General features: G+C 45.8%; 1 protein-coding gene across 1 annotated transcript in view; it reads right to left on the bottom strand.

Annotated features, from left to right (window-relative positions):
* The window catches only part of LRRK1 (leucine rich repeat kinase 1), a 148474-nt gene that overhangs the window by 24800 nt on the left and 104176 nt on the right, over positions 1–19498 (bottom strand). Inside the window, exons 13-20 of the mRNA XM_025391389.1 lie at positions 19307–19436; positions 18536–18648; positions 17896–18110; positions 15497–15661; positions 14329–14501; positions 13109–13229; positions 12704–12863; positions 11277–11553 (exon numbers count right to left, since the gene is read on the bottom strand). Of these exons, the coding sequence (XP_025247174.1) occupies positions 11277–11553; positions 12704–12863; positions 13109–13229; positions 14329–14501; positions 15497–15661; positions 17896–18110; positions 18536–18648; positions 19307–19436 (1354 nt within the window). The remainder of the gene's footprint in view (positions 1–11276; positions 11554–12703; positions 12864–13108; positions 13230–14328; positions 14502–15496; positions 15662–17895; positions 18111–18535; positions 18649–19306; positions 19437–19498) is intronic.

Below are 19498 nucleotides of genomic sequence, written 5' to 3'. Positions count from 1 at the left end.
CCCCTGGGTGTGCAGATGCTGGACTCTTTCCCAGTAAAGGTTTTGCCTTCAGTTCTTCTAATCTTAAAATAAACCGATTTCAGTACAATAAATGTCCTTAGAACTTTCTGGAAGAGACTCCCTAAACTATAAGAAAATTCAATGACAGCCCATGGCCCAAGCATAGAGGCGCAAGTCTCAGCTCTGACATACATGCTCTGACACATGGGTATACAATGGGAGGAGAAAGGATCCCCTCTTGGCAGGGCTGGTGAAGGTAGACAGGGGCTGTGCAGATGACGCCGCAGACACAGGTGGTGAAGCAGGAGGCCTTTTCAGCCTCGCAGGTCCTGGGTGAAAGGACATTCCCAACCTCTCGCTATTATTCATCAGAGTGTCCTTCACATCTGAACATTCCTTGCTTCTCTATCTGCTCAGTGTTTGTTCCCCATACAGGAGGCCCTGGGCCGTGCCTGTTGTTTCTTTCTGCTTTTTCTACTTCATCTCATGCATCCTGGGTCTCTCACGCGGCCCTCTTACAGTGGCAGTGCCCCATGGCTTTCCTGCTGCTCTCCTTGTTGGAGTGTGCTTAGAGAGGGCGGGGAGCATTCTCTGTCCCCAGGCGCCCCAGCATGACGTGCGGTGGCACACAGAAGAGGTGCTCCGTGATGTTTTTGGTATGAATCTTGGGAACACAAGGTTGGTTTAACATTTGAAAATCAGTCAACATATTCATGTAACAGAAAAATAACTGAAGAAAAAAATTAGCTCAACGGAGGCAGAACAAGCATTTTGGGGGGACAAAATTCAGGGTCCATTTATGATAAAAACTTTCAGCAAACTGGGAATAAAAGGGAACTTCCTCAATGTGATAAAGTTTCCATGGATAACAAAGTTCTGTAGAAAACACCACACTTGAAAGACTGAATGCTTTCCCCTGAGATCACACATAGTGATGTCTTCTCTCATCCCTTCTCTTTAAGCCTTCGCTAGAGATCCAAGCCAATGCAATCAGGCAAAAAGAGCAAAAAAATATGCGAAGATTAGAATGAAAAAAGTAAAACTGTCTTTTTTTTCAAAAATCCTGAAAAATCTACTGGAGCTAATAGGTGAATTTAGCAAGGTTTTTGGATATAAGGTAAATATTTAAAAGTAAATTCTATTTCTGTATACCAGCAACAACAACAAAAAAAAGGAAATCAAATTAGAAGATATGTCATTTACCCATCTCGGAGAACATAAATTATGTAGACACAAATTTAACAAAAGACGCAGAAAATCTGAATGCTGAAAACAAACAATTATTGAGAGAAACTTTTTAAAAACCAAAATAAATGAAGAGATATACCATGTTCATATTGGAAGATCCAATATTCCTAAGATATCAGCTCTCTTTGATCTATAGATTCAATGTAATCTCCATAAAAATCACAACAGTTTTTTTTGTGTTAGAAACAGGCACGCTGATTCTAAAATTTAAATGAAAATGCAAAGGATCTAGAATAATCCAAAATAATCTTGAAACAGAAGAACAAAATTGGAAGGTGTCATGTGCTGAATAATGAGCCCCAAAATATCCAGGTTCTAAACCCTAGAACTGTGATTGTTACCTTACATGGAAATAGAGACTTTGTAGATGTGATTAAGTTACGGACTTTGAAATGGGGGAGAGATCCCAGATTATCTGGGTGGGCCTTAAGTGCAGCCACAGGTGTCCTTAAAGGATAGGGGGAAGAGAGAGACTTGCACAGAAGAAGGCAAGATGGTCACTGGAGCAGGGTGCCATGCTGCTGGGGGGGGGGCGGCTTCAAGATGGCTGACTAGAGGCATTTCAGACTTGCCTCCGACACTGAGAAGAGGCAAAACAGTGAGTAGATAATCGCACTTTGAATAGATCATCCAAGAGGAAACACTGGAATTCGACAGAAAAGTGACAGGAAATACCTAAGGCAAGGAAGGAGAAGGAAGTAAGGCAGCCTGCTAGGCTGACAGCTGAGAGAGATTCCCTAATGTGGGGAAAAGGTAAGTGAGAGATCCCCAGTGGTCCACATTCCTACTCTGGACTCTTGAAATCCAAGGCACAGGAGAGCCCCTCGCCCTTTGTGGGCCCTGAAACTAAACGATGGGAGATTGTGCAATGGCACTGCTCCAAGGGTGCTCGCTCTAAGTCTCACACTCTCTGAGACCTGAGCAGCCACACTAAGGAGGCATTTTATTTACATTTTAATTTTTAATTTCAATAGGGCTTTGGGGAACAGGTGGTGTTTAGTTACATGATAAAGTTCTTTAGCAGTGATTTCTTAGATTTTGGGGCTCCCATCACCCGAGCAGTGTACACTGTACCCAATGTATAGTTTTTTTTATCTCTCATCCCCTCCCACCCTTCCCCCCAAGTCCTCGAAGTCTATTGTATTATTCTTATGCCTTTGCATCCTCATAGCTTAATTCCCACTTATAACTTAGAACATACAATGTTTAGTTTTCCATTCCTGAGTTACTTCACTTAGAATAATGGTCTCTAATTCATCCAGGTTGCTGCAATTGCCATTATTTTATTCCTTTATATGGCTGAGCAGTATTCTATGGTATATATATAGCACAATTTTTTAAATCCAGTTGTTGATTGATGCACATTTGGGCTGGTTCCGTATTTTTGCAATTATGAATTGTGCCGTTATAAACATGTGTGTGCAAGTATCTTTTTTGCATAATGACTTCTTTTCCTCTGGGTAGATAGACAGTAGTGAGATTGCTGGATCAAATGGTAATCTACTTTTAGTTCTTTAAGAAATCTATAAGGAGCCTTTTTGTTGTTGTTGTTGTTGTTATTGTTTATTTTATTTTATTTTATTTTTTGAGATGGAGTCTCGCTCTGTCACCCAGGCTGGAGTATAGTGGCGTGATCTCGGCCCACTGCAAACTCCACCTCCCGGGTTCACGCCATTCTCCTGCCTCAGCCTCCCGAGTAACTGGGACTACAGGTGCCCACCACCACGCCCGGCTAATTTTTTGTATTTTTAGTAGAGATGGGGTTTCACTGTGTTAGCTAGGATGATCTCGATCTCCTGACCTTGTGATCTGCCTGCCTCGGCCTACCAAAATGCTGGGATTATAGGCATGAGCCACCGCACCTGGCCCAGAAGGAGCTATTTTACAGCCCTGTCCCCAACTGACTGTGTACTGTCCTGGAGCCCAGAGGTGCTGGGGCTGAGGTGCAAGAGAAATGTGGGCTGCTACCCCTGGGGCTGAGGTGTGAGTGAAGCATAGGCTACCACCTTAAGGGCTAAGGTGTGGTGACATGTATTCCCCACCCACCGGCCTAATCTGTTGCCACTGAAGGTGGCCCACCCTCCCCAGTGGCAGGGCAGCCGTGTGACCACTGATGTCCCCAGCCTGAGCATTCCATTGCTGGCCTGGGGATCACTCCACTCCTGCCTACCATGGCTGGTACCTGTACACACCATTGGGGGGCCTGAAGACAAGCCCACCTGGCCTGGCTTCATGTCCCCTGACCCCTGTGCCAGAGCACATGGACTAGGGCTGAGGGACTGCCCAACTCAGTCCACCATCAGTGGTACCTGAATCCTTCTCCTGAGGGCCAAAGGTTGGGCCTACCGACTCAGCTGTTACCACTACAGCTGGTACCTACTTGCACGTGTCACCCATGGCCCTATGCACAAGCCCAACCAGCCCATTGCAGCCACTGCCCATACAAGTGTGCACTGCTTGGGACCTACAGGGTTTTCCTGCCACTCCCACTGCCATTACCCACACCATGCCAGCTGCCTAGGGACCCAAGAATCCATCCACCTACTGGCTCACTGATACCACTACCAACATCCAAGTAAGCCTCCTGGAAGCCCAAGAATAGGCCTGCCTGGACCCTCTAACACTGGTGCCAGTGTGTACCACTCTAGGGTCCAAAGACAGGCATGCCTGCTGCCACCACTGGGGCCCAAAGACTGACCCAGCTGGCATCCCGGTCCCCAGCAAAACTTCCCCACAAGCTCCACTAACAATGGCACCCTAAATCACTGAGGAAATCACAGATACCACTGACATTGTTTATAGCCAAAGAAATCATACAGATTACACTACTGCATCTATGTAGAATGAAAGTCAAAGTGCCCTATTGAACCAACACCATAGATGCATCTTTGAGAGAAAGTTCTCCCCTGTAAAAGCAAATTCAAATACTGGAAGAAGTAACTCTTACACCAGATGCACAGTCATCAATGTAAGGACACAGGAAACATGAAAAAGCAAGGACATACGACACTTCCAAAGGAAAACAATAATTCTCCAGCCATACAGCTCAATCAAGAACAAATTTATAAAATCCTGGAAAAATAATTAAAAATTCTGATACTAAAGGAGCTCAGTGAGATAGAAGAAAATTCTGAAAAACAATACAAAGAAATCAGAAAAACAATGCAGGATGCAAATGAAAAATTTACCAAAGAGATAGATATTAATATCATTTAAAAAAACCAAATGGAAATTCTGGGACTGAAGAATTCATTGAGTGAAATATAAAATACATTCAAAAGCTTTGATAATAGGCTAGACCAAGCAGAATCATAATCTCAGAACTTGAAGACAGGTCTTATGAAATAAGAGAGTTAGACAAAAATAAAGAAAAATGAAGAAAATAATGAGTAAAGCCTTTGTGATATATGGGGCACCATAAAGCAACCAAGTGTTTAAATTACTGGAGCCCCAGAAGGTGAAGAAAGAATGAAAGGGTTAGGAAAACCGGTTTAGCAAAATAAGAGATGAAAACTTCCTAAGTCTAGTATTTAGACATCCAGATACAGGAGGCTCTGAGATCCCCAAACAGAGATAATGCAAAAAGGTCTTCTCCATGGCACATTACAGTCAAACTGTCTAAAGTCAAAAAAAGAATTCTAAAAACAGCAATAGAAAAGAATCTAGTCACCTAAGAGACCCCATTAGACTAATCGCAGATTTCTCAGCAGAAACCTTATATCACTAATAGACTGGCCCTACGAGAACTGCTCAAGGGATCCTTAACCTGGAAGCAAAAAGAAAAATGACATTTAACATCATGAAAACATACAAAAGTATAAAAATCACTGGTAAAGCAAACACACAAATGAGGAAGAGAAAGGACTCAAATGGTACTACCACAGAAAACCACCAAACCACAGTGATAAGCAATAAGAGAGAAATAAAGGAATAAAGAATACATAAAAACAACCAGAAGATAATTAACAATAGGACAGGAACAAAACCTCACATATTAATAATTACCTTGAATGTAAATGGATTAAATTCTCCACTTAAAAGGTGTACACTGGCTGAATGGATTGAATTATGTTTTTTTAAAAAAACATAATTGAAATTATGTTTTTAAATTGAATTATGTTTTTTTAAAAAACATAATTCAATTAAATGCTACCAATAAGAAACTCACTTTACCTGTAAAGACACATATAGACTGAAAGTAAAGCATTGCAAAAAGATATTCCATGCAAATGGTAGCCAAAAGCAAGCAGACATTGCTACACTTGTATCAGACAAAACAGACTTTAAGTCAAAAACAGTAAAAAGACAAAGAAGGTCATTATATAATGATAAACGGATCAATCCAACAAGAGAATATAACAATATCAATATATATGCACCCAACACTGGAGCACCCAGATTCATAAAGCAAATATTACTAGATCTAAAGAGAGAGATAGATTCCAATACTATAATATTATGGCACTTAAACACACCACTCTCAGCATTAGACAGATCATCTAGACAGAAACTCATCAAAAAAAGTTAGATTTAAATGACTTGAGACCAAAAGGACCTTACAGACATTTACAAACCAAACCTAAAATCAGCAGAAGGAAAGAAATCACATAATAAATAAGGGTCGGAGGAGAAATAAAATGGAATACAGACTTAAAAAACAATACAAAGGATCAATGAAATGAAAAGTCGATTCTTCAAAAAGATAAACAAAATTGATAAACCACTAGCTAGAGTAACCAAGAAGAGAAAACACCCAAATAACCAAAATTGGTAATGAAAAAGGAGACATTATAACTGATACCACAGAAATATAAAAGATAATCAGAGACTATTATGAAGAATTGTATGTTAACAAACCGGAAATCCTAGGGGAAAAAAAAAAAAACAGACAAATTCCTAGAAACATAAAAATTTACCCAAACTGAATCAGGAATAAAAAGTAAACCTAAACAGATCAATAATGGATTCTAAAATTCTAAAATATGGAACCAAACAAGAGATTGAATAGCTAAAGCAATCCTGAGCAAAAAGAACAAAGTTGGAGGAATCATACTATCTGACTTCAAAATATACTACAAAGCTATAGTAACCGAAACAGCATGATATCAGTATAAAAATAGACACATAGACTCATGGAACAAAATAGAGAACCCAGAAATAAATCCACATATTTACAGTCAACTGATTCTCAACAAAAGTGCCAAGAACATACAGTGGAGAAAATATACCCTCTTCAATAAATGATGCTGGGAAAATTGGATATCCGTAAGGAGAAGAATGGAACTAGACCCCTATCTCTCACCACGTACAAAAATTAACTCAAAACAGATTAAAACTTAAATTTAAGACCCCAAACTATAAACTACTAGAAGAAAACAGGGAAAGCACTTCAGGACATTGGTCTAGGCAAAGGTTTTATGGCTAAGACCTCGAAAACACAAACAACTAAAACAAAAATAGACAAATGGTACTATAACAAACGAAATGGCTTCTTCACTGCGTAGGAAACAGTGAGCAGAGTGAAGAGACCTATTGAATGAGAGAAAATATTTGCAAAGTATTCACCCAACAAGGAACTAATATCCACAATTTACAAGAAATTCAAACAACTCAATAAAACCCAAAAAATCTCATTAAAAGAGGGCAAAGAACATGAATAGATGTTTTTCAAAAGAAGACATATGAATGGCCAACAGGTATATGAAAAATGCTCAACACCACAAATCATCAGGGAAATGCAAATCAAAAGCACAATGAGATATCATATAACCCCAGTTGAATGGCTACTATCAGAAAACCAAAAAATAACAGATGCTGATGAGGCTGCAGAGAAAAGAAAACTCTTATACGCTGTTGGCTATAATGTAAATTAGTACAGCCACTGTGAAAAACAGTATGGTGATTTCTCAAAAAACTAAAAATAGAACTACCATACAATCCAGCCATCCCAGTAGTGGATACTTATACAAAGGAAAAGAAATCAGGTATTAAAGGGATACCTGGATTCCCTTATCTATTGCAGCACTATTCACAATAGCAAAGATAAGGAACCAATCTAAGTGTCCATCAATGGACAAATGGATAAAGAAAGGTCCATATACACAATGGAATACTACTTGGCCATAAAAAAGAATGAAATCATGTCATTTGCAGCAACATGGATGAAACTGGAAGTCATTACATTAAATGAAATAAACCAGGCAAAGAAAGACAAATGCTGCATGCTCCCACTCATATGTGGGAGCTAAAAAGCCTGATCTCATGAAGATAGAAAACAGAATGACAGATACCAGAAGCTAGGAAGGGTGTGAGAGTGGGAGGGAGAGTTGAAGAGAGGTTGGTGAATGGGTACAGACGTACGGTTAGAAGAAGTAAGTTCTAATGCCCAATAGCAGCCTAGGGTGACTATAGTTAGCAAGAATATATTGTATATTTCAAAGTAGTTAGAAGCCAGGTCTTGAAATGATACCAACACATAGAAAGGATAAATACTCAAGGTCATGAATACCCCAAATACCCTGACTTGATCATTCCACATTCTATGCATGTAAAAACAACTCACATGTACCCCATAAATATGTAAAATATTACATATCGATAAAAGAAATGTGAGCTAAGAAATGCAGCTCTAGAGACTGGAAAAGATAAGAAAATGGATTTTCTTCTAGAGCCTCCAAAGGCAGCATGATCCTGCTGACCCCTTGACTTTGGACCAGGGAAACTTATTTTGGACTTCTGGCCACCAGAACTGTAAGGGAAAAAATGTGTGTTGTTTTAAGATGCCACATTCATGGTATCTTACAGCAATCACAGGAAACTAATACAAAAGGTTCATGCAACCTGATTTCGAGTTCTTACTCTAAAGCTACAATAATCAGTAGAGTTTGGCACTGGCATAAGGATAGGCACATATATTAGTGGAACGAAATAGAGTCCTGAAATAAGCCCACACAACTGATTTTTGATAAAGAAATCAAGGTAATTCAATGGGGGAAAGGAAAGCCTTTTCAACAAATGGTTCTGGAACAATGGGATAATATACAGGAAAAAATGGACCTCAACCCCTACTTGTCTCCATATACAGAAATTAATTTGACATGGATTATAGACCTGGAAGTAAAAGCTAAACTACAAACCTTCTAGAAGAAAAATATGGAAAGATTGTCAAGATCATAGTATAAGCAAATATTTCTTAAAGATGACACAAAAAGCAATAATCACAAAATTAAAAAGTTAGACTTCATTAATATAAAAAAAGCAAGTCATAGACTGGGAGAAAATATTTGCAAATCATATATCTGAGAAATAACTTGTATCCAGAAGATATAAAGAAGTACATATCAGTACCAAAAAGGAAAACATTCTAATCCTAAAATAGGCATAAAACTTGAATAGACACTTCACAAAAGAAGATATGGCAATGGCCAATAAGCTCATGAAAGGTGTTCGACCTCATTAGTCATGAAGAAAATGTAAAGCCACAGTCAAATACAAGTTCACATCCACTAGAATAGCTAAAATCAGAAAGAGCTACAGACAACAAATATTGGGGAGGAAATGGAGTGTACAGTCTCTTGGAGGAGCATACAATCTCTTGGGGGACAGCCTGGTGATTTCTCATAAAATTAAACTTACACTCTATGACCCAGCAATTCTGCTCCTAGTTTTGACCCAAGAGAAATGAAAACATGTGTCTACAAAAAGACTTAAGACAGTTTACAGCAGTGTTATTCATAATAGCCCAAAGCTGGAAACCATCCAAATGTCTATCAACAGGTAAGTGGATAAACAAATTGTGGTAAAGCCATACAATGGAATGCTACTCAGTAACAGAAAGAAAAACCCCTGATACACACAACCGCATGGATGGATCTCAAATGCATGACGTTTAGTGGGAGAAGCCAATTAGAGACCATATCGTGTGACTCTGTGCAGTTGAGAAGTTCAAGAACAGGAAACACTAGGCTCTGGTGCTAGAAATCAGAGTGCTGGTGCTGATATGGATGGGAAATGACTGGAAGGGAGTGTGGGGGGACTTCCAGTATGACAGGAACATTCTGTATCTTGAGGCAGGTGCTGGTTGCACAGTTGTATGCATTTGTCAAAAGTCATTGTTTTGAATACTAGTGATCTGGGCATTTCACTGTAAGTAAACTTTACCTATGACGGAACACTACTCAGCCATAAAAAGGAATGAATTAACAGCATTTGCAGTGACCTGGATGAAATTGGAGACTCTTCTAAGTGAAGTAACTCAGGAACGGAAAACCAAACATCATATGTTCTCACTGATATGTGGGAGCTAAGCTGTGAGGATGCAAAGACATAAGAATGATACAATGGACTTTGGGAACTTGTGGGGAAGAGTGGGAGGTGGGCAAGGGATAAAAGACCACAAATAGGGTGTAGTGTATACTGCTCGGGTGATGGGTGCACCAAAATCTCACAAATCACCACTAAAGGACTTAGTAACCAAATACCAACTGTGCCCCAATAACGTATGGGAAAAAATCTCTAAAACTGTAAACAAACAAACAAAAACAGAAGCAGGCATGGGTGGCACCAGGAGGAAAGGGCCAGTCAACAGAATTGTTTCACTGGGAGATGACAGGGCCATATCATGGCAGGTGGGGTGAGGAGTGGGTTTCACAGATACAGGGAGGAATTTTGAGCCTAGAGTGCCACTCCCTGAGCATAGTTCCATGGGTGGGGGGTGGGGGAAGGTGATCGGTGGGACCAGACAGCAGAGGAGAGAAGGCAGGTGTCTCAGACATGAGGCGTCAGTCGCCATGCCAGATTTCCAGGTGGGAGCAATTTGGAAGCCCAGACCTGAGCCTCTGGATGCTGGGCCCTGCTGAAAATCTGGGGATTCTTCCTTTGGGGCATGGAGGACCAAGGCAGCTGAATTGATGGCTTGGGCAAAGTGCAGGGGAGGGGCCTGCTGAGGACACTGGAGGCTGGAAGGGAGGGTGGCAGGGTGCCCTCATGGAGAAGGCCCTCCAGAGGGGAAGGTCAGTAGTTGGGGCAGGGTCAGCAGAGGACAGGAGGGGTACCTGGGGGCACCTAGGGCTGCCTGGCCACCAGCATAAGGTGATGAAGAGCAGCAGATGCTGGGGAGCAAGGAAAGGAGGAAAAGGAGGAGAGAGGCTCATTTGTTTTGTTTGCAGTTTAGGACAGGGGAGACCTGGGTATGTTAAAGATCCAGGAGAAGTCCACAGAAAGAGGTGATGATTAGCTACTATATGGAGTGCCTCTATTTGACCCTCGGACCATCCACCCTGGAGTAGTTGATCATGTTGCTCTCATGATTTAATCATGTTGGACTGCATTTGGAACTGGGCTGTGTAATTAGCACGTACATCCTAGTCAGTCACTCTTTTTTTTTTTTTTTTTTTTTGAGGAGTCTCGCTCTGTTGCCCAGGCTGGAGTGCAGAGGTGTGATCTCTGTTCACTGCAACCTCTGCCTCCTGGGTTCAAGCAATTCTCCTGCTTCAGTCTCCCAAGTAGCTGGGATTACAGGCACACACCGCCACGCCTGGCTGATTTTTGTATTTTTAGTAGAAACGGGGTTTCACCATGTTGGTCAGGCTGGTCTTGAACTCCTGACCTCAATTGATCTGGCCGCCTCGGCCTCCCAAAGAGTTTGGATTACAGGTGTGAGCCACCTAACTGGCCACTCACTCTCATTTACCAAATAACCAAGCAATCAAGCCTCTGTAAAGTGAAATTCCCACAAATTATTTTTAATGACATCCTTTCACGTTTTCCTACACTTTTTCAATAAGTGGATTTCTTTTAACTCCCTGAACAGAGAACCCCGGGGCACAGGAGGGAGTGGCCAGCCGTGCTCACTGTCCCGCTGACCCAGGCCAGGCAGGCAGGTCATCAGGTGCTGGCCTGTCCCTAGGGGGCAGCAGTGGCAGCACTGATCCCTGGAAATCTTGTTCAGGCCACCAGTGGCTCCAGACCCCAAATCTCTCTTTTGGGGAGCAACCTGCACAGCCTGGCATGGTAAGTTGTGTCCTCACCTGTCATTGGCGACGGGCAGGGCGATCTCAAACTTGGCCAGGAACTGGAAGTACTGCTCTTCCGTCTGCTCTGTGAAGCCAGTCCCCACCAGCAGCATCCTGAGGTCTTCTGCTCTGATCACCCCATTCTTGGCCACTGACCGGGAGCCCTTAATGTTAAAGATCCTCTGCAGACATTCGGACAGCCAAATAGGGTCGAGGAAGTAGAGGTTCCTCAGGCCGTGGCTGGTGTCTGGGAAGTGTAGCAGGGTGCCAGTTTCTATGAGGAAGCTGATAGCTGCCCCAGGCAAGGAGAGGAGGAAGCAGCAGTTAGACAAAGGAGCGAAAGGGACTCTGGGGTGGCCTTCTTTCCAAGGGGACCCAGGTCACAAATTCTTCCTAGGAAGAAACCAACATGCCCCACATGCTGGACCCTTCAGGCGGGTTGGCAGCCTGATCACAGGTGCCCTGGTGGCCCCTGGTAACTCTTGCCAAAGTCCTAGGCTAATGGCCACCTCGGTAACTACAGTTGATCCTCATTATTTGTGGATTCTGCCTTTGCAAATTTGCCTTCTTACTAAAATTTATCTGCGACCCCCAAATCAATGCTCCTGTGGTTATTTGCAGACATGTGCTGAGTGGTGAAAAGTTTGCATTGACCAATGTGCACATTCCCAGCGGAGGCTGAACAGGGCAACACTCTCAACTCTCATGCTGAAAACAGGGGCCTGCTTAGTGGTCTATGTCAGTGCCATGTTTTTTGAATTTTTGTGCTTTTTGTTGATGCTTTCACTGTTTAAAATGGTCCCAAGTGAAGTGCTGAAGCGCTGTGTAGTTCCCTAAGCGTGAGAAGGCTTCGATGTGCCTTATGGAGAAAACCTGTGTGTTAGATAAGTTTTGTTCAGGAATGAGCAACAGTACTGTTAACCATGAGTTCAATGCCAACAAATCAACACTATATATTAAGTACAGTGTCTTTAAGCAGCAACACACATAAAACAAGGTTCTGTATTGATGGGCTGATGAGAATGTTCTGACCAGAGGCTTGCAGGAGCTGAACCCTGCGTCTCTCCTAGGAGCACTGGTTTAGTATTTGCTATTTCAGTGATCATGGTGACTTTACAGAACATAAGTCCTGTGGCTAATGAGAATTGATTGTAACTGTTTGACCTCTGTCTCCCTGACTGAACGTCAGCCCTGGAGGGCATGGACCAGTCCATCAGTTTATATGTCTGCCCTTGTGGCCAACACAATGCTGGTGTAAAGTAGCTGTTTGTGTTCTCTACCTCCAAGGAAAGAAGGGTGAGAGGGAAGAAGGAAGGGGAGGGGGATGGAAGACAGAAACACGGGCTGATTATCGGTCTCTCATTCATTGCTGAGGGCCAAGCTGAAGTACAGACAGTTCCATTTCTCACGGGCACCCTGCCGCCCACCCCAGCCCCACCCACCCGACTGCAGGTCCTCGTAGTCTTTGATGTCATTGTCGGGCGTCTGCTCCACCAGCTGCTCCAGCTGCCTGTCCGTCAGGTACTGCACGTTGTCGTCCAGGCTGCGGCGCTGCTGCTCTGCCAGCACGGCCTCCTGCAGACTCAGGTAGCTCCTGGGGATCTGGGGGACAGATGGACGAGGCAAGTCCCGAGGCATGCCCACCAGCTGGGGCAGATCCTGCCTGGCCCCTGTGGCCTGAGTGGGTGGGACATTTCCACCCACTATCTTCCATCCTGATCCTCCCTCACCAGGAACCACTGAGCCTTGCCACATGAACATGGGCTTCACAGGAGAGAGGGGAAGTGAGGATCCCCAACAATGGGAAGCAGGCCTACTGGTTTAAGCTGGACGAGCGAGGTACCCACCAGCCTCCCTGCCAGTCGCTGGCAGCCGATGGTGCTGCCCACGTCCTTCATGCTGCACGTGACGTGGAAGATCAGCTGCCGCAGCCCTTCCTGGCCTTCCAGGCTCTTGCAGGAAATCTCACTGTGTGCAAAAAGACCCGTCTTTACTCATCGTGCCCCACTCCGAGGAAGTGCTGCAGCTTCTCTGTTTTCCCAAGAGGTTTGTCCTGAATGCTGGCAAGTCTGGAGAACTCATGAAAGACAACACAAGAAGTTTACTGAGGCCTTGCTTTGTGCAAATCACTGTGCTGGGTGCCCCACACTGTTGCTTTAGTCTGTCTTCCTAGACTAAACATGGCACTTCACAGAGAAGGAAAGTGAGGTGCAGAGGTACATTGAGACCCCCAACGGCACAAGCTGGGCAGGCAAAGGCTCACGCAGGCTGGTCTCGGGTTCTGACCCAGAGCCAGGGGTCCTCTTATCACAGACCCTATGGGACTTTCTCAAGGTCAAAGCAATAATTCCTGACAGCCTCATCCCGTATTCTGAGCCAGGCCAATGTGTCCCAGGCTGACCCACGCACCAATACCTGTGACGTTCCACCCTGGGCGAGGGAATCTGAGAGCCGCCAGGGCAGCTAATGCAATGTGCAGTATATTTTACTCCCATTAGGGCACACAATTTGCTGAACCTCAGCTTCTTCATCTACAAGGTGGCAAACAATCCCCACAACCAGTGACAGGAGGTCAGCCCAGGGCAATTGAACTTATCTGCATGGACACGTCGTGATGCCCACCTGAAAGCCCCTCCCAACTCTTGGCCTTTTTTAACTCAAAGGCTGCTATCAGGACCACTCAGACCCAAGGCAAGGGCTAGGTCCTCCCTCCCCAGGGTCTGTCCTTGATCAGTGATCAAAAAATGAGATGGGCAGCAATTGGATAGGTGGTGCTCATGTTCAGTCACCTGGTTCAATGGGCACCATGCAGTTTCAGCACTGGCCCTTGGGGCAGGGACGGGGCAGAAAGGAAGCAAAGAGGGGGCATCTCCAGGCCTCACCCAGCCAGCCGTCTGGTAGGTCTTCACCCTCTCCAAAGCTGGGTCAGCTCTGTGGACTGCCCCCCTTGGCCAGGGAAGGGGCCTAGCCCCACCCAGCCTCAGGAGCTCTCTGCAAGCAGATCCCAGGAAAGATCAGCGACTGGCACCCACATGAAGGCGGGAGCTGCTAGAGGCTGGGCACTCACTGTAAGTGTTTGAAGGTGATGTCTGGGAAGCCTGTGGCCCTGGAGCCGGAGGGGGAGCGGCAGAGCGCCAGCACATAGGCACGCAGCGTTGCAATCCTTTCCACACGGAACTTGGCTTCAATTAAATCCAGGTGTGTCCCGACCACCAGCACCACGGCATTTGGAGCCTTGGCCTGCAACAGAGAACCCCACGGCTGAGTATCGTCTCTGTTCACTGAACAAGGGACAGGACAGAGCTCCCAGCTGTGCTGACCCTGGATGCCACAGCCCTTGCTCAGCCACCAATCTGCAGCCTTGAGATGGTTTGGATGTTTTTCTCCTCCAAATCTTATGTTGAAATGTGATCCCCAATGTTGGAGGTGAGGCCTGATGGGAGGTTGGGTCATGGAGGTAGATCCCTCATGAATGGCTTGGTGCCCTCCTGCAGTAATGAATGCATTCACCCTATGTCAGTTCACAGAGGAGCTGATTGTGAAAAGGAGCCTGGCTCTTCCTCCTCTCTGTCCTGCTCCCTCTCTCACCATGTAACATGCTGGCTCTCCTTCTCTTCTGCCATGACTAAAAACTTCCTGAGGCCTAACCAAAAGCCAAGCGGATGCTGAAGCCATGCTTGTATAGTCTGTGGAACTGTGAGCCAAATAAACCTCTTTTCTTCATAAATTACTCAGTCTCAGTCATTCCTTTATAGTAATGCAAAACAGACTGCTATAGGAATGTCAGCCCAGGCAGCACCTGTGCTCCTCATTCTCTGTAAACCCCGAGGGACTGTTGCATTGAGGGGTGTCTATGGTGTTCTGTGACCTCCTCTGCAGAGGGTGCTGAGTTGGACTTGTGAGAAGGGATTTCCGACCCTTCAGACATGACAGCAGCCATCAGAGGCAGGGAGACAAGGACATATTTATAACGGGAAGAGAACCCTGCTCCCCTTTGGATCCAAGGGTGGGGGTTCCTAAATTTAAGGAAAGCAGGGAAATTACAAGAGCGCCACCAGCCCTCAGCAGAGAAAGGTTTCAAGTGCCTCATTGCGAAAAGCAAGCAGGACCACGGTTCTGGGGACCTCCGTGGAACATAGCTCCTTTTTCTCAGTAGAGGGGATGCTTGAGAAAAGCAGTCGGATCCGCGAAGCTCTGGGAACTGAAATGGCGGGGCTGGCGTCTGGTGTCCTCACCTCGATGTTGAGCAGCCAGAACTGGAGGTTGGCCACGGCCTCCTCCCCCAGTGCCAGGTTCCAGACCACCACGTACAGGGCCTTGTCTGTGAAGAAGCACTGGTTGACAGTGGCCATGCTGGCCGGTCCCCCGATGTCCCAGACGTTGAACTCCACAGACTCAACCTACTTGAGCAATAGGGCAGTGACAGGGAGGCATTTTAGAGACAAAGGCTTCAGTCAATCAAAGAGAGACAACTGATAACTCTGGAAGCTGTACTTGGGGGTCTGAAAAAAAACAACCGTGGAAAAGTTCTGGACACCCTACAGTTTCTTAGGAAGCAGTTATCGGGGTGAGGGACAGGGGCCCAGTGGCATGGGAGTGGGACTTCTGTCTACTCCTAGCAGAGCAGAGGCCAGGCCCTGGACAGACGTCAGAGGGCCTGGCTCCGTCTGGCCTGCAGATGCGTAGGGGATGCCCTGTGGGAGGAAGCTGTGCTCTGATGTCATGGCTTGCACTGGGGTTCAGCCTCCCTGTGTGCCAGGGCAAGAGGAGGAGATGGGCCTCTGAACTTGTGGGGGTCAGAGGTTGGCGCCCACCAAGGATGCTGGGAAACTCCCTCCCACCCTGTGGGAATCAAACAAAAGATGAGCTGTCAGGCTGCTGGGAACGGCTGTGTAAACTGTGGTTTCTCTATCATTGCATGAGGTAAGAGTCTGGCCCTGGAAGCTAAGGCTGCAGTTTTCTACAGCAAGGAGTCATCTCTGTGAGGCAGCGTCAGCCTCCAAGACACAGCGTGCTGACCTGGTTTTGTATAAAGATGAAAACAGCTGTTCTCAACAAGCTAAGGCCGGCCACGCAGAGAGCTGCGGGCTCAGTCTTCACAGGATCATCCTTCCACTAAAGGATGGGGGACCTTTCATCATCACAGAAAGGAAGTGGGGGCTGAAGGTCAGGAAAAATAGAAGCATGAATTCACCTCTCAGGCCTCAGCTAGAGGAAGCTAAGACAAGAAATGAGATTGCGTAATTGTTAAGAAAAAGGCAAAGCAGGAGAGAATGCAGAGGATTCTGGTTCCTGGAGAGAACCTTCAGACTGAGTCAGCTAGATTTGCTCTTGGAATGTTCTAGGATTGGCCTGGCATTGATTGTCGTGTTTGACTGTTCTGGCCCCAACAGGCAGCGCTTCATCCTTTAGAGGATCAATTTCTGAGTCCATGTTAGAATAGATGCACAGCTTAAATGCCTACTTTCTCAAACCAGGTTTGGAAAGGGGTTGTGTGAGGAAGACGCTGGCACTGTGCATGGGAGCTTTGGGGGAAAATCATGGAACATCTGGAGCTCAAGCCTCCTCAGTTTTCCACAATGAAGCAGCCTCCTTGCCCCTTGGATCCTGAGAAACCACAGGGTGGCAGAAATCCAAATACAGTTGATGAGGATGGCCTTATCTATGTGTGTTCGTTCCCCGAGCTCAGAGAAAGGGCTAACTGCCCCTGCTCTATTCCAGAGATGGAGTTCTCACCAATAGTCTGTGGGCTCTTTTCTCTGTTTCATGAACAGGAAAATGTTCATTTCCATTTGCCTGGCACTGAATGGAAAGCAGGATGATTAAGAGGTTTATAGATGGATTCAATTTTTTTTTTTTTTTTTTTGGAACAGAGTCTTGCTCTGTCACCAGGCTGGAGTGCAGTGGCATGATCTTGGCTCACTGCAACCTCTACTTCCCAGGTTCAAGCAGTGATGGATTCATTTTAAGTAGGGCTTAGAAACAGGACTTTTCAGAATCTGGGGTGAAAGCAGGTGTCAGGGAGGGCAGGGCAGTAAGTCCTGGAGTGCTTTTAGCCTCCTCGGGGCGCGGGGGGGTGGTGGCGGGCAGATGCTGGTGTGTTTCACTGCCTGCAACAGTGGTTAGCTCTCAGTCCTGGGGGTGCCTTACCCCAGACCACTTGAACTTGAATCCTTGGGGTCAGAGAGCAGTGAGGTGAGGCCTGGGAATTGCTATCTTTAAAAGCCTCTCAAGGGAATCTAATGGACAGCCAGGGTTAAGAAACACTGTCCCAGAACCTCAAGTAACTATAACAGAAACACACAGGGTGGGAGGATCGCTTAATCTTCCCACCCTGTTATAGTTACTTGAGGGGAAGTTGAGAATGCATCCAGCCTGAGTGACAGAGTGAAACCCTGTCTCAAAAAAAAAAAAAAAAAAGAAAAGAAAAAGAAAAAACCACAAGGTCACATTAAGAAACGATTCGCTGCTCTTGGCAGAAGCTGGTATGGAACAGTACACAGTGGCTCCTGCAAAGGTCCTGAGCTTTGGACACTAGGCCAAGAAAATCCTGGGCTCTCTGGGGAGAAGGCAGAAGGAGTCCAAGGGGTGTCCCTCCCACCCACAGGGAGTCTGCACGCCGACCATCCTTGACCTTGGCTCTCGAGCCAGCCGGCCTCTGGAGCTCCCACTTGGTGGTCCTGATGGTGGCCTCTCCGTGCACCACCTGGGGGGCCCTCCCCGTCTGTAAGATCTCCAGGAGGGTGGACTTGCCCTGGCGCGGGGGGCCCACGATGATCATCTTCATCAGCTTGCACTTCTCCGCTTTCCGCAGCTGAGCACGCAGGTAACACAGCATTGCTTTGGGGCCTGTGCAGAATCATTATGGGGAAGGGTAGCTGTGTGGGAACATGCTTACATCTCTTAGGACACAAATCCTGTTGTGAAGGAACTCTTTCTTTGTGTTTTAGTGGGGACAGTTAAGGAAGACTACTGGATCAGGTGGAGGGAAGGCGTGACACTAATGACCCCAAAAGTCAACTCTAAAAGGCAAGAACCTATGGACAAAGACCTTGCTGCCTAGGAGGTCACAGTTTTATCACCTGGTCCTTCTCAATATAGTGACCCTCAGTAACGATTGCTTTAGGGGCCATTTTATAGCATCTTGCCAAACCTGGAACCTGGAGCTGGGCTCCATGGGTCACCAACTATTTCCACCCCCAAAACTTAACAAGTGGACTGGAGTTGCCTTTCCAAGCAGGTGATGGCAGGGGACAGGGCTGCGGAAGCCCTACCTTCTTTTCGGATTTCTGCAGGCACATTGCTGATGGTCAGGTCTTCAGTGTCCAGCTGCCAGAGGTTGCTCAGCTGCCCCAGCTCAGGAGGGAGCTCCCGGAGGCCAGGGTTGCTGAAGACAGATGTGCTCACCACGAGATAATACATACACACACATACACACACACGCACACGCACACACACACGTGGCTCCTGTCAGCCTCTGCAGCCTGCATCCCAGACCCCATACTTTGGGCCCTGATTTCAACACTAATTCCGAAGCCTTTCTCCTGGAGCGTCAGTGGTAGAAAGGGCAGCTCTGTCTTCTGAAAATCCCCATGGCTTAGAATTGAGTCCCCTCCCCCAGCTTTCCTGTCTCTGCTACTAATTACATCACCATAAAGATAATCACTACCTCTTCTTGAAAAGGCGATGTCACTTTAATATTAATATAACGTTTTACATTCTCATCAAGCTTTGCACACTGCCTAGAACCCCTGGCAGTAGCTGGCATGCAATGGGAGCTCAGTAATGAAAGGATGAATGATTGAGTGGTTCTCCTTATCACAGCCCGAGTGATGTAGCAAAAGTGTGTATCATTGCATCGCTACTCCGTCTTCCTCTCTCCCCACCTCCTTGATCAAGCCCTGTTCTGAAAATCCTACTACTGCTTCTTGGAAAGTAGATGGCTTCTTTCTGCCTGGCTTTCTGTGTCCCAGTTGGTTTAGGGATGGGTGTTCTGCCTCTCTGGGCCAGCAGAGCCAGCACGGCCCCTCCAGATGTGTACTTACTTTCCCAAGTAGAGCTCTGATAAGCTCTTCAGTAGGCAAACCGAGGGAGGGACTGCATCGAGGTGGTTGTCGTTCAGGCAAAGGACTTCCAAAGACTCACTTAGGAAGGCCGGAAATTCCAGCACACATGCTGCAAAGACAGGGCAAAGCAGACTGCATTTAAAAATAATTTTGGACCATCACACCGTGGTG

This window comes from Theropithecus gelada, chromosome 7b (assembly GCF_003255815.1).
Source record: "Theropithecus gelada isolate Dixy chromosome 7b, Tgel_1.0, whole genome shotgun sequence".
NCBI lineage: Eukaryota > Metazoa > Chordata > Mammalia > Primates > Cercopithecidae > Theropithecus > Theropithecus gelada.
Note: the sequence above shows the minus strand (reverse complement) of the source record. Positions and strands in the feature narration are given on the sequence as shown.